We start from the raw sequence: 15291 nt of genomic DNA, 5'->3' as shown, positions 1-15291 counted from the left end.
ACATCCCCCGTGCTCTCCCCTCACAATTTTACCTACTCCAACCAACACGTACTAATTCACCTTCCTCAATCCATCCATTCTGCACCGACTGCCTTCTAATCCCCCCCCCCCCCCCGCCATCTACCCACCCCGCACTGATTCACACACACCCTGACCCTATTGTCCTGGAAATGTCTTCAGAGCGAACATTGACTATGTTTGATAACGGAATGCAATCAATTGTGTTTTAATTCCCAATGTTATTATTTGTTTTAATCCATAAAGATGGTTTCATTATATTGTGAACACGTGGAACATTAAAACCGCGGTGTTCGATTGTCACTGCTACCGTTGACACGTTATTATATAATTCATTTTAACGGCAAATCAATGCTCTTAATATGGAGTATCAGTACTGTTATTTAATGAGCAACATTCACAATTATACGTACCCATATATGTTACCATGGTCCAAGATTTATTGACACAGGTTGATCATACGCTGAATAATCCAACCACATTTTTGTTTGGAAGTGGAAAGAAATAATAGAAATTGCATTAATTGCAATGTGTAAAAAGAATTGAGATACTGTATTATAATTTTGCTGCATGTCATTGTGAGATATATCATGTCTTGATTGCTGAATGTTTAGTTTGTGACTTTATTTGAAACAGAAATAATATGTGAAAGCTTCATTGAGTATAATTCCGACTGGTAACTACGCACTTCGTCCAAGCACATTATCGGACGCGTCATGCGAGCCATCTTAAATGGCCACCTAAACTGTCATTTGGCAACCTAAAAAGCTGCCAAGGTTGCCAGGCTGGCAACAGGGAAAAAAAGTTAAGCGAGAGCCCTGCATTAGTAAGTTTGCAGATGACACAAAGCTGGATGGCAGTGTGAACTGTGAAAAGGATGCCATGAGAATGCTGGGTGACTTGGACAGGTTGGGTGAGTGGGCAGATACATGGCAGATGCAATATAATGTGGATAAATGTGAGGTTATCCACTTTGGTGGCAAGAACAGGAAGGCAGATTATTATCTGAATGGTACACAAAATTGCTGGGGAAACTCAGCGGGTGCAGCAGCATCTATGGAGCGAAGGAAATAGGCGACGTTTCGGGCCGAAACCCTTCTTCAGACTGATGGGGGGTGGGGGAAAGAAAGAAGGAAAAGGGGAGGAGGAGGAGGAGCCCGAGGGCGGGCGGATGGGAGGGTGGGAGGAGACAGCTAGAGGGTTAAGGAAGGGGAGGAGACAGCAAGGGCTAGCCAAATTGGGAGAATTCAATGTTAATGCCATAAGGACGCAAGGTCCCCAGACGGAATATGAGGTGCTGTTCCTCCAATTTCCGCTGTTGCTCACTCTGGCAATGGAGGAGACCCAGGACAGAGAGGTCGGATTGGGAATGGGAGGGGGAGTTGAAGTGCTGAGCCACCGGGAGGTCAGGTAGGTTATTGCGGATTCGTCAATTCGTCCCTTCCCTCCCGCACCACCCCCTCCCCGGGCACTTTCCGTTGCAACCGCAAGAAATGCAACACCTGTCCCTTCACCTCCCCCCTCGACTCCACCCAAGGTCCCAAGCAGTCGTTCCAGGTGCGACAAAGGTTCACCTGTATCTCCTCCAACCTCATCTACTGCATCCGCTGCTCTAGATGTCAACTGATTTACATCGGTGAGACCAAGCGTAGGTTGGGCGATCGTTTCGCCGAACACCTCCGCTCAGAATAAAGAAAAGAGTTTCACAACCATTATCTGAATGGTGTCAGGTTAGGAAAAGGGGAAGTACAATGAGACCTGGGTGTCCTTGTACATCAGTCACTGAAAGTAAGCATGCAGGTACAACAGGCAGTGAAGAAAGCTAATGGCATGTTGGCCTTCATAATGAGAGGAGTTGAGTATAGGAGCAAAGAGGTCCTTCTGCATTTGGACAGGGCCTTGGTGAGACCACACCTGGAGTATTGTGTGCCGTTTTGGTCTCCTAATTTGAGGAAGGACATTCTTGCTATTGAGGTCTCATTGTACTTCCCCTTTTCCTAACCTGACACCATTCAGATAATAATCTGCCTTCCTGTTCTTGCCACCAAAGTGGATAATCTCACATTTATCCACATTATATTGCATCTGCCATGTATCTGCCCACTCACCCAACCTGTCCAAGTCACCCTGCAGCTTAAGTTTACTAGGTTAATTCTGGGGATGGAGGGACTGTGAGATGATGAAAGAATGAAGCGTCTGGGCTTGTATTCACTGGAATTCACTGGAGAGGGGATCTTATTGAAACATGTAAAATTATTAAGGGATTGGACATGCTAGATGCAGGAAACATGTTCCCGATGTTTGGGAAGTGCAGAACCAGGGGCCACAGTTTAAGAATCAGGGATAGGCCATTTAGAACTGAGATGAAGAAAAACCTTTTCACCCATAGGGTTGTGAATTTGTGAAATTCTCTGCCTCAGAAGGCAGTGGAGGCTGATTTACTGGGTGCATTTAAAAGAGAGTTAGATAGAGCTCTTAGGGCTAGTGGAATCAAGGGATATGGGGAACGGATACTGATTGTGGATGATCAGCCATTATCACATTGAATGACCTATTGTCTATGTATCTATGTATGTAGAGAGATACAGATATTTTTTCAGTAGAAAAGGCAGGAGAGTAATGTGCAGAACAAAAAGAATATGTGTGATAGAATGTCAAAATGGCTCAATGGGAGTAGTTATCAGCACTTTAAAGTGAGGATGGACCTCGACCTGAAACGTTGCCTTTCCAATCCCTCCACAGATACTGCCTGACCAGTGAGTTCCACCAACACTGTGTTTTGCTCAAAGAACTGCAGATGCTGGAATCTTGAGTCAGCATGTTAATCTTCTTGGTCTGTGTGAAATGTTAACAGTGAGGTGGTGAGACCTGCCCTCCATGCTAGACCTGTTTGAGTAGGATATGAAAAACAATGGGTCAACTGTACCTCCACATTACAAGTTGTTTAATATGCTGCTAACTGTCATCTTTAAGCTATTACGTCTTCATATCACTGATCTTCCCTTTGTTCTCCCCAAACTCGCTCCTACTGAAAACTAACTTGCATCTCTCTTTTTCCCAGTTGTGACAAAGGGTTGCAGACCTGAAACATTAAGTGCATCTCTTTCCACGGAGGTTGCCTGACTGGCTGAACCTATCCAACATTTTCTGTCTTTATTTCAGCTTTCTAGCATTTGCAGTATTTTAAAATTTTGACTTTGGGTCTTGAATTTGTGATAGATGTCATCCAGTAAATTGGCTAGCATCTGAAATTGTTTTTTTGTGCTACCTCTCCCCTCATATGTGCCTCTAAGCTATCTCATAATTTCCACCTAATGGACCAGAATGTTTGGTTGGAATGATGGCAAAAGCATCGTCATTCACCATTATTAGAATATGATGCTCATTACTTTTGCCATCTTATCCATTGTTAAACATAGATGTCCACTGAACCAACCTTCCATTCTGAAAGGCATCTTTATCATGTGTTTTGCCAATGCAGCTTGTGTAAAGGATATCAGGTGAAACACTAATACAAAATTATCTTATTTTGTAAAGTTTTGATAAAGCTTGTAATCCATCTCAAGCTATATGCTTATCTCAGTTTTTAGTTTAAATGATTAAAAAGTTAGTTAAAAAAAAACATTTTTTTCCCGAATTGGACCTGGGTTTTTATCCGTTTTTTTGCCTCCCCCAGGAGATCACGAGGTTCTTGGGGTGGAGAGGGGTGATAGCGGTATAAAGGGGAGGGTAGTGTCTTGTGTTCTGTGTCTTGTGTCTACTGTTTGTGGGTAAGTGTGTCTGTTTAGTGTTCAGCCGTGAGCGAATGGCGGTGCGGGCTCGACGGACCTGGTGGTCTACTCTCGCACCTACTTTCTATGTTTCTATGTTTCTATGTTAGCTTTTTTGTGAACATTTTTCAACTGTTCACCTACTCATCCAGCTGAATGCCAGAACTTTGTTTGATGCCACAAATCCCCATTAGAGAGCATTTATTATACCGTGTCATGCTTGATACGTGTCACTAACCACTCTGTTCTGACTCTAGGGCCACTTTAACCTAATGATTTCAGGATCTCAATTCTCTGGTCATCCCACACCTAGAGTGTGGAACAATATCAGTCAGACCTCCACTAGGCAACACATCCCCGGGCCTCATCCTTTGCACCACCTTGATGGCCTTTGGCAGTTCATGTGACATTTAAAAGCAGTTGAAACTGGTGGAAATATTGTTTGAATTGTATTGAATCAATTTCAAATCATAAATGATTATAAATTAATTATAACAAACATAAAATAATATAAATAAAAGTAATGCACAAAACCTAGTAAGTCACACTTCTTAAAAGCAGTTTGATCACCCTTTCTGAATAAATGGAGCCCTGCAATTATATCAGCTTTGGCGATGAGGAGCGAGTTACAAGCTTCTTGGCTCAGTAAGTTTCATAATGACCTGGGCTTGCCACTGAGCAGGAGGTCAGATATAGACATCTGCACACGTTACAATGAACTAGTGAGCGTTTACTCATAGTTTAGGAGTCAGTGCAGCCTGGCCCAGTGATTTAGCTATGATTAGAAAAAAAATAATTCTTCCTTTAAATGAGCATGATGAAAGAATGTTTTGAAAATAAAGGATGTTAAGAATAACTCATGATGGAAATTAAATCTGTATGTTCCATTGTACATGAGAATAGAAAAGGTTGGCTTTATTATGATCTGGACAAATTTATACAATATTTTTTTCTTATTCCATATTGTCTTGTACTTTTATATTAGTTGGTATATGGCATAATTTCTGAAACTGTTTTATGTATTTGCAGGCTGGGGTAAATTTGCTCGTCTGACAAGAGCACTCACGAGCAGCAGAGGTGTCTTGCAGCAACTTGCTCCAACTGTGCATAAAGGAGAAAGTGTACACAAGCATTCACGGCTGGCTGAGGTGAGACATAACCTGGTTGTGAAATTAAGTCAAATGGGTTAGTCTTTTCACATATCATACAAGTGGTAAAATAAAAATTTGGCTTTATGGTATATGTTTAGAACCGCAGGATGTTTTATGTGCTTTATAGTGAATTACAATTTACAATCAATTACAGAACATTTTCCTAGCGATTCCATTGCAGATTACAACTCCAGATATTAATAAATACACAGGAGACTGCAGATGCTGAAATCTGGAGCAACAAAAAACCTGCTGAACGAACTCAGCTGGTTGAGCAGCATCTGAGGGTGAAGGAATTGTCAACAATTCAGGTTGAAAGCCTGCATCAGTGCAGATCTACGCACTGAGTTCCTCCAGCAGATTGTTTGTTATGACAAATATTAATTACATGAGTATGGAGGGTAAATTCCAAATGGTTGTACTGCACTGTTTCGAATGTGTTCAGGGAAGCAATCACAAGCCTCGATGAATATACAGACACCGTGACATCATATGTCAGCTTTTGCGAGGACAGTTGCATTCCCACTAGTACCCGGATCAGGTTCAACAACGACAAGCCTTGGTTTCCAGCAGAACTAAAGACAGCTCCACCATTCTAAAGATGAGGCCTACAGGAGCGAAGATGCAGACCTCTACAGGCAGGCCAAGTACAAGCTGAGAAGAGGAATCAGAGCTGCCAAAGAAAGGTACTCTGAGAAGTTGAGGAGCAAGTTCTCAGCTAATGACTCGTCTTCAGTGTGGAAGGGCTTGCAAAAAATCACTAGCTACAAGAGGAAAACTTGGTCCTTGGACAATCATCAGCTGACCAAAGACCTGAATGAGTTCTACTCCAATCACCACCACACCCACCTACAGCCAGACTCCAGTCTGCAAAGACTGGGCGCTCCTCCACTACCCACCCCTCCTTGCTGCCCAACATCAGTCTGGCCACTTCTCCATCACTAACAATAGAAATTGAGGAGGTGGAAAAGCTATTCTGGAGACCAAAAAGCCAGAAATCTCCAGGATCGGACAATGTTTTCCCCTCTATCCTCAAGCTCTGTGTCGAACAACTGGCACCAGTCTACACAGTCATTTTCAATCTGTCCCTGCAAACCTGCACTGTCCCTGCCTGCTTCAAAGTCTCCACTATTGTTCCTGTACCCAAAAATGTTCCTGTACCTCAAGAAATTCTTGTTTTCAATTCAATGAAGTGGAAAGCAATTGATTACAAAAAGACAAGTGTCCCAGAATTAAACATGGTAATACTATCTACTGTGGCTAAAAGAATAAGGCATGTTAATATTCAATTCAATTCAATTCAATTCAATTCAATTTATTGTCATTTGGACCCCTTGAGGTCCAAACGAAATGACGTTTCTGCAGCCATACATTACAAACAAATAGACCCAAGGCACAACATAATTTACATAAACATCCATCACATTGCTGTGATGGAAGGCCAAAAAAACTTATCTCTCCACTGCACTCTTCCCCCCCCCCCCCCCCGATGTCAGAGTCAAAGTCAAAGCCCCCGGCTGGCGATGGCGAATTGTCCCGCGGCCATTAAAGCCACGCCGGGTGATGCAAGGTCGCACACCGGGTCTTGATGTTAGAGCCCCCGGCGCGCGCTCGCAGTCCCGCGGCCATTCCAAGCCGCGCGGGGCGGTGATGTAGGCCCCGCTCCAGGAGCTCTTCAACCCCGCAACTCGGGCGGGAGAAGTCGCCGTTGCGGAAGCCCCGAAAAGCGGTCTCCCTCCAGGGACCCGCGGGCTCCCGGTGCCGCCGTCCGCCAAACCCGCAGTTGCAGCCACCGAATCTCCGGAGGTCGGGCCGCAGCAGCGTCCACCACAGCTCCACCCGCTCTGGACTCGGCCAGCCCCGTGACGGTGAGGTGAGTAGTCGGCACCACAGCCCCCGGTCTTCCTGTTGGAGGCCGCTCCTCGTTGCAGCCCCAACGACAACGGAGACCCGACAAAGAAAAGGTCGGGTCTCCCGTGCAGGGAGAGATTTAAAAGTTACCCCCTCCCCCCCACACCACCCCCACACACCACCCCCACCCCCCCACACACATACCCCAACAAAAAATAACAAAAACTACATAAAAACATAGACATAAAATAATAAAAACGCAGACGGACTGCAGAGGCCGCTGCTGACGAAAGTCGTGCCGTCCACCAAATTTATAAACTAAATGGCACAGTCCTATGGACTGTAAGAACAGAGGGCCCTGATATATACGTGCATCAATCTCTGAAAGCAACAGGGATTTTGACTAAGTGGTTAATAAAGGATTTTGTACTCACAATGTATATTTACGAGTTGAAGGATTCTTTAATAATAACCTGGTTGTGAAATTAAGTCAAATGGGTTAGTCTATTCACATATAATACAAGTGGTAGAAGAAGAATTTGGCTATTAAGGAATCCTCCAACTCAAATAGACAGTTTAAGTACAATAGGAGAGGTTAAGACACTGTACTAAACACTGATTATGGCAATGTGTTCAGAAAAGATTTATTAGAATGGTTCCAGGGATAAGGGATTAAAGATTAAACTGTGGAAAGTGGTTCTCCTTGGCATAAAGAAGTTGAGAGGAGGAAGTCCAGAAGATCATGGCTGATTTAGACAGGGTAACCAAAGGAAACCTGTTTCTATCTCAAAGACCAGGAGCACGTGTTTAAAGCTCTGGGAAAAAGACATAAGGGAATCTGAGAAATAAAAATGTTTACTCAGAATAGATAGGATCTGGATCACCATCTCTAAGATGATGGAAGTAGGATCAAACCGCGTCTTCAAAAGGGAATTGGATACACACGAAACAGAATAGATTTTTAGGGATGAGGTGAAAGAATAGGAAAAGACAGGATTGCTCCAATGAGGCAAGAATTTGATGGGCCAAAGACACTCGTCCTGGCCAATAATAACTATGATTCTGAATTGAGGATGTGATATTGATGAGGAACCTAGTCAATAACAGCAAGTTCAGTAGACAGGACATGCAGGAGCACGGCAGGGAGCAAGGACAGACAGTTAGATTATATTGCATTGATTTCAGTGCAAGAGGCCTAACTGGTAGGAAGATGAACTCAAGAAATGGATAAGTGCGTTGGACAGGGGTGTTATAGCCAATCTGGAAATCTGGCTAAGGGAGAGAGGACTGACAGCTTAATCTTCTAAGGTACATGTGCTGTTTTCCTTAATCAAGAAAGCAACTTCCCCTCCTCTTATACCTATACCTCTAAGAAAAACATCACGGCAGTAGTCCAAGATGACATTACTGACAGATCGTCCAATGAGGATATGTGGACGGAGCTGAGACATAACAAGAGAAGAATCGCCATGTTGGGATTGTTCTGTAGGCCCCCAAATAGTCAACGGGAATGAATGGAACACGTGCTAGGAGATTGCAGACATCTGAGAGACCAATAGGGTTGTCATTATAGGGGATTTAATTTTCCCCAATAGATACTGGGATTGCCATGATACCAAGGGCTTCGATGGAATGGAATTTATTATGTATGTTCAGGAAAATTTCCTTGGGTAATATGTAGAGGACTCTACAAACGAGAGGGCAAAGCTTGACCTACTCTTAGGAAATAGGACAAGTGACTGAAATGTCATTGGGCAAGTATTATGGAATCAGTGACCACATTTATTTTTGCTTTAAAATAGTTATGGAAAAGGACTGGGTTGGTCCACAAGTTAATGTTCTAAACTTATAAAACTGCAACATGAGAATTAATAATAAGAGTTCATGAGTCGAATATTCAGTGCCAAGTTTGATGATGGCAATCATATCATACACTTTTTATAAACCATTCTGCTCCTGTTGCTCCTTTCAGGAAACTATGGATTTGTACCCCAAGATCTCTTTATATATCAATACTTTTAAGGGTTCTGCCATTAACAGTATACTTTCCCCTTACATCTAATCTCCCAAAGTGCAACACCTCACTCTTACTCTGGAAGAAACCACATCTGCCTTTTCTTTGTCTATTAGTGGAACTGATCTATATCTTGCTGTATTAATTGACCACCTCCGTCATTGTCCGCAACTACATTAATTTTTGTGCCATTGGCAAATTTACTAACCAAGCCATCTACATTTTTTTTTGTCCAAGTGTGGTCTATCCACTAGTTGGACTATCTACATATGGATTCAAGAAACCCTCTTGAATTTTGCACTGTGCACTATGAAAGTCGCAGTCAGCTATATACTATTACTAAAACTCTCATCTTGACCACTTCCGGTCTGCGTTGTAATTAAAATTACGCAAAAACGACCCCCCATAGCACTACGATTTTTTGTCACCTTACTCACCATTCTCCTCTGCTGCGTCAAATATGTTTTGTTCCGATCGGTGAAATATTAGGAAAGGTTTTGGTCTGTTATTCGCCAGGACGGCGACGCCCCTTCCGGCACCTGCTATCAATCACCCGCCGCAAGAATAAAGCTGAAGGAGCGTAGTGAGCAAAGTGCGAGCGGGGTCTGTGTTCTGTGTACTGTGAGCGGGGGCCCACACCACCCCCTCCCACATACACACTTCCCCTTCCCCCACACCCTTCCTCCCCCACAGCCCCCTCCCCCACAGCCCGCTCCCCCACACCCTCCCTCGCCTCTACCCCCCTCCCCCACAGCCCCCTCCCCTCTACCCCCCTCCCCCACAACCCCCTCCCCCACAACTCCCTCCCCTATACCCCCCTCCCCTATATCCCTCGATCTCCCCTCCCATATACCCCCCCTCCCCTATACCCCCTCTCCCCTCGACCTCCCCTCCCCTACAAGCCCCCCATCCCTGCAACCGCCCCCTCCCCTACACCCCCCCTCCCTCACCCGCCCCCTCCCCTACACCCCCCTTCCCTCACCCGCCCCCTCCCCCACCCTTCCCTCACCCGCCCCTTCCCCCACACTACCCCACCACACACACCCCTCCCCCTACCTCACACGCCCCTCCACCCTACCACAACCCCCCCCACCCGCACAACCCCCCCTCACAACCTCCCCCCCCCACCCCCCCCCACCCCCATCCCACCCACCATCCCTCTCTACCACCACCACCCCCCCCCCCTCTACCCCTACCCCCAGGCCTCCTGTGTGACTGGGACCCAATGGGTCCCACTCAGTCTACTAACTTTTAAAGGTAAAGTCACCCAAGACAACAACCCTGTTGCTTTTGCAACTTTCTGTAATTTGTCTACATATCTGTTTCTCTATCACATCTGAAACATTAAAACCTTGAAATGTTGAGCTGTGTCCTGTCTCTCTCACAACCAAGTCTCTGGAAATTGCTGCAACATCATATTCCCATGCGCTGATCCAAGCACGAAGTTAATCTGCTTTACCCATAGTACTCCTTGCATTGAAATAAACACGGTTTGGCCTGTCTCCCCATATTCATTGATCTGTCCTTTCCTGACCTTCCTTTTAGACTTGTCACATTCTCTACCTTCGCATCAGTCTCTCAACTTGCTGACCTGCTGCTCTGATTCCTACCCCTCTGCCACTCTAGTTTAACCCCCTTAAGTAGCACTCGCAAACCCTCCTATATTGCAAAGTATAAGCACAATTGTACCTGAATCTTGCATTGTAAATTACAGGAGAACTGAAATGGAAGTCATCTATCCAGACATAAAGATGATGAATAATTATGCAAGTAGAATGTTGTAGCATGTTAATCACTGATCACGTAATTGTACAGTGTTCATTACATACAGGATTTAGCCTAATATATTTAAAACTATCTTAAGAAACAATGTGATTAACACTGGTTGCTATTTTACACTTATCCTGTGATTTTAGTTCTTTTTTGATTTACTGACATGATTGTTAGATGATGCTAATAATTGGTTTCCATGGTAAAATTCCCGCTGAGATTTCAGAATTGCCATCACTTCAAACATTAATGCTTTGAAGTCCCTATCATGAAGCCGAGGTTAGCATTTACCTGGTTTCTGAACAGAATATGCACATACCTTTGTCATCAGGATGAGCAGCAATGCACACAATTTTTGTAGTGAAAGGATTTTTTTCTCTTTAGAATTTGTAACTTGAAAATCTCTGCTATCAAGCATGATTTAAATTTAATACATGTTGTCATCTTTACATATTTAACTTAGTATGGAAACAGGCCCTTTGACCTGCCACATCTATACTGACCATCTTGCCTTTCAATACTGAACCCACTTGCCTGCAATAGTTCCATATTCTTTATCCCTTACCCATTCAAGTACCTATTTAGACGTATCTGCCTCCACCTCCTCCTCAGGCAGCTCATTCCAGATGTAGCTACTCTTTGTGTGAAAAATGTACACTTCAGATCCCCTTTAAACCTCCCCCCTTTCACCTTAAACCTATTTCCTCTTGTGGGAATCATGGGAAACAGGCACAGGCTACCCTATCTATACCTCATACTTTTATTTACCTCAATTGAATTACCTCTCAGTCTCCTTAGCTCATGGGAAAACATATCTCTACATATAGGTCAAGCTCACCGATCTAGGCAACATACCTGCAATTCTTCTCTGCATCTCCCATCTTAATCACATCTTTCTTATCATGTGGCGACCAGAACTGCAGGCAATCCTCCAAATGTGACCCATTATACCGCAATTTTGGTGCCATTGACAAACTTACTAGTCATGCAAATCCCATTCTCTTCCAAATGATTATACATGACAAACAATAGAATACCCACTACCGATATTGCTGACCTTTATGGATTTAGTTGTGGAGACCTCAGTGAGTGTCCTGCTGAAATGCTTTGCTTCCAGAGCATTTGAAATTAATGAAACGTATAAGAAGTTAAATATTTGTCTTTTCATGTGTCCATGGGAGCTAGATCATCCTCTATTGTAAGGCTGGGCGTGGTGAAGTAATGGTTAGTGAGATCACAAATATGATGTATGAAAGATTGTGCATTATGTGCTTTATAGGAGATATTCCAATCCATTACATATTTTAGGAAACATATCCTATTAAATCATTACAGAAAATATTGGAAATACTAAGCTGGTCAGGCAACATCAGAGGAGAGAGAGAATTTATATTTCAGGTAGGTGACCTTTCATCAGAACTTCACATGAATTCTGATGAAAGGTCACCGATTTGAAACATTAACTTGGCTTCTTTCTTCATAAATGCTACTCGAGCTGCTGAGGATTTCGAGCATCTGTCCTTTTTAGATTTCTGGCATTGCAATATTTAATTTTTAGAATACCATTAAACAGGTCTACCTTTGCCAATTTTTAAGGACAATTCTAATTCATTTCCAAGATCGGTTTCAAAGGTCTTTTATTGTCACATGTACCAATTAAGATATGCAAATTACCATACAGCCATACGAAAAAAAAGCAACAAGACACACAACTACATAAAAGTTAACATAAACATCCACCACAGCGGATTCCCCACATTCCTCACTTTGATGGAAGGCAAAAAGGTCCAGTGTACATGACTTATTACATATACCCTGTCACCTCAAAGCTAATATTATGTGCACAATGAGACATGTAAGACCATCTTGTTGTCTTAAAGCTTGGCCTTGAACAGTTTGGTAAAACATGATGTTGTGCACCTTGTTGTATCTCCTGACTTATGGTTTTATGATCTCGGGTTCTCTTGAATGGCTGTGTGCTGTGCTTCATTCTATAGATGACAGTCATTTTGCTCCCTTCGGTTTTACATAAAATTAGTGAGTATGTCTCCTATTTGCGATGACCACATATTGACATTGTTTGGGTTATTTAAACTTTTCTTGCCTGCTTTAAGTAAATGAGAACTAATCATACGATCCTTGTTGTTTTGTGTTCTGTGCTCTTTATTATTCGTATGGCTGTATGGAGACCACACATTTCACTGTACCAATTGGTACATGTGACAAATAAATGTATCGTGTATCTTGTTTGATTTGTATTTCTTTCTATTGGATATAGAGTAAATCTTACCTTTATGTCGTGGACTCAATCGTCCACCCAAACCACTTGAGTGAAGGGCAGGGTATATAGCAAACAGAACCATGGATGATGAGTGAAATTGGCAAGAAAAAATGAGGTTTTGGGTAAGGTTTAGGTTGCTAGGATCAACTCTATCCCTGGAGGAGTATAGGGGATTGAGGAGCATACTTAAAAAGGAAATTAGGAGGGTAAAAGTGGGGCATGGCATAGGTCTGGCAGATAAGATTGAGGAGAATGCAAAGAGATTTCATTTTGGTCCCATTCCATTTATGGACATTGGGTCTGCCTAACTGGGCTAAAAGCTCTTGAGTTTGTGCACTCCTGATTAGGAGCAATATCAAACGTGCTAACAAGGGTTCCCCTTGTCAACTACTACTCTTTGTGAGCAATTGTTTATGCACAACACTCAAGATTAATGTGGACATTGTTTTCTAAAATACTCAATGACAATTACTGTTAAGAGAATGTATTTGTTTTGTTAAAAAAAAGCAATGTCATTTATAAGCTTGAACAAACTTATTGAGCAAAATAATGAGCTGGCTCTACCTGAATCCTGCTCGTCATTTGCAGTTACTTCCAGCAACTTGCTGCAATCATCTGATCTGGATGCTGAGGGCTGATCATGCTGACCATTTGCATCTTCGAATTATGTGGTGAAGCCTTTGTAGTGATATGGCTTAAAACGGTGTTCTGTTCTTCTTCTTCTTCTTTTGTGTGGCGTGCACAGCCTAAAGTTGTTGGACAACTTGTTCTATTTGATCTTCCGTTTGTGCACGTCGAGTTGATTGCATTAGTCGAAACAGGGTGGACCACGTGAAGGTTGCAATCTTCCATCCTGGTGTTCTGTTGAGGTCACTGGATAGCTCTGGCAGGCTTTGACAGACAAAGGTGGAAGTGGGGTAGGAGTAGATTGCAGGATTGGAGGGGGGGTGGTAGGGAGGGTTGAAACTTTGTATTTTATCTATGTCTGCAACTGTTTTAAAGAGCTTTGATATTCAAGGACATTGTAAACTATTAAGGTTAATGTTAATACGTATTTTATTTTTAAGATGTTAATTGATACACACACAACTGTTGAAAATGATAAAAGAGACCAAAGTAAAATATTTTTAAAAGCTTACACACAAGCTTCAATTGGGCTCTCTGATCCTCTGTCAGGTCAAACACAGGACTGATTGAAAATCAGCGCCCTGTAATCCATCTTTCAGGTACTTGTTATCAAAGCTTTTGCCAAGGTCTGGCAGTATGCTCACTCCTGTGAAATGTACTACATAGTTGAACTGTTTCTCATTTATAATGTTGTAATATCTAATCATGACGATTATGTCTTCGTTGTGCAGGTTTTACAGCTTGGTTCTGAGATTCTTCCGCAGTACAAACAAGAAGCACCAAAGACTCCACCCCATATCATCCTACATTATTGTACATTTAAAACTTCCTGGGATTGGATTATCCTGATCCTGACTTTCTACACTGCCATCATGGTTCCATACAATGTCTCCTTCAAGACCAAACAAAACAATGTGACTTGGTTGGTGGTTGACAGCATTGTCGACGTCATCTTTTTGGTAGACATTGTCCTCAATTTTCATACCACTTTTGTTGGGCCAGCTGGGGAAGTAATTTCGGACCCAAAGCTCATCCGCATGAATTACTTGAAGACTTGGTTTGTTATAGATCTTCTCTCCTGTTTGCCATATGATGTCATCAATGCCTTTGAAAATGTTGATGAGGTTAGTATTTGACAAGTTGTTCTCTGAACTAATTTTAAAAATATAATATATATGTGAAGAAGCTTCTGTAAAGTAACATCTCAGAACTAGGACAGCAAGAGGAAACAAATCAGTCTTTCTAACGCAGAATGCTTTTCAGTTCCTCTTGCTGGAATGTATTTTTTGTATAAATGTCATAGAGTCATGGCACAGATACAGGCCATTTGGCACAACTTGTCCATGCTGATCATCCTGTCCTTCTCAGCTAGTTCCATTTGCTTGCAGTGGGCCCATATCCATCTCAAGCTTTCCTATCGGTGAACCTGTATACAGGCCTTGTAATTGTCATGTACCTAAATTCATCACTTTCTCTGGCAGCTCTTTCCATGTCCCCTTTAATTCATTAATTCTTTTCCTTGCACCTTGATCCCATGCCCTCTAGTATTAGACTACCCTACCCTGGGAGAGGAATTGTGACCATTCATCCACCTAATTTTTGCCACTCGTAATGTTAAAGATCTCTATGAAGTCACCGCTCAGCCTCCTACACTCCAGGTAAAACATTGCCAACCTCACCAGTCGCTCCTTATATCTCAAGCCCTCCAGTCCCAGCAACATATTTTTGAATTTTTCCTGTACCTTCTCTAATTTAATGACTTCCTTAATCAGTTGATTGCCTTCATTTAACATACAGGTAAATAAGAGG

General features: G+C 42.8%; 1 protein-coding gene across 1 annotated transcript in view; it reads left to right on the top strand.

The window, feature by feature from the left end:
* The window catches only part of kcnh1 (potassium voltage-gated channel subfamily H member 1), a 217656-nt gene that overhangs the window by 28692 nt on the left and 173673 nt on the right, over nt 1-15291 (top strand). Inside the window, exons 5-6 of the mRNA XM_033025617.1 lie at nt 4818-4936; nt 14214-14606. Of these exons, the coding sequence (XP_032881508.1) occupies nt 4818-4936; nt 14214-14606 (512 nt within the window). The remainder of the gene's footprint in view (nt 1-4817; nt 4937-14213; nt 14607-15291) is intronic.

This window comes from Amblyraja radiata, chromosome 8 (assembly GCF_010909765.2).
Source record: "Amblyraja radiata isolate CabotCenter1 chromosome 8, sAmbRad1.1.pri, whole genome shotgun sequence".
NCBI classification, from domain to species: Eukaryota; Metazoa; Chordata; class Chondrichthyes; order Rajiformes; family Rajidae; genus Amblyraja; species Amblyraja radiata.
The sequence above is the reverse complement of the archived record's forward strand: the minus strand, read 5'-3'. Positions and strand labels throughout refer to the sequence as shown.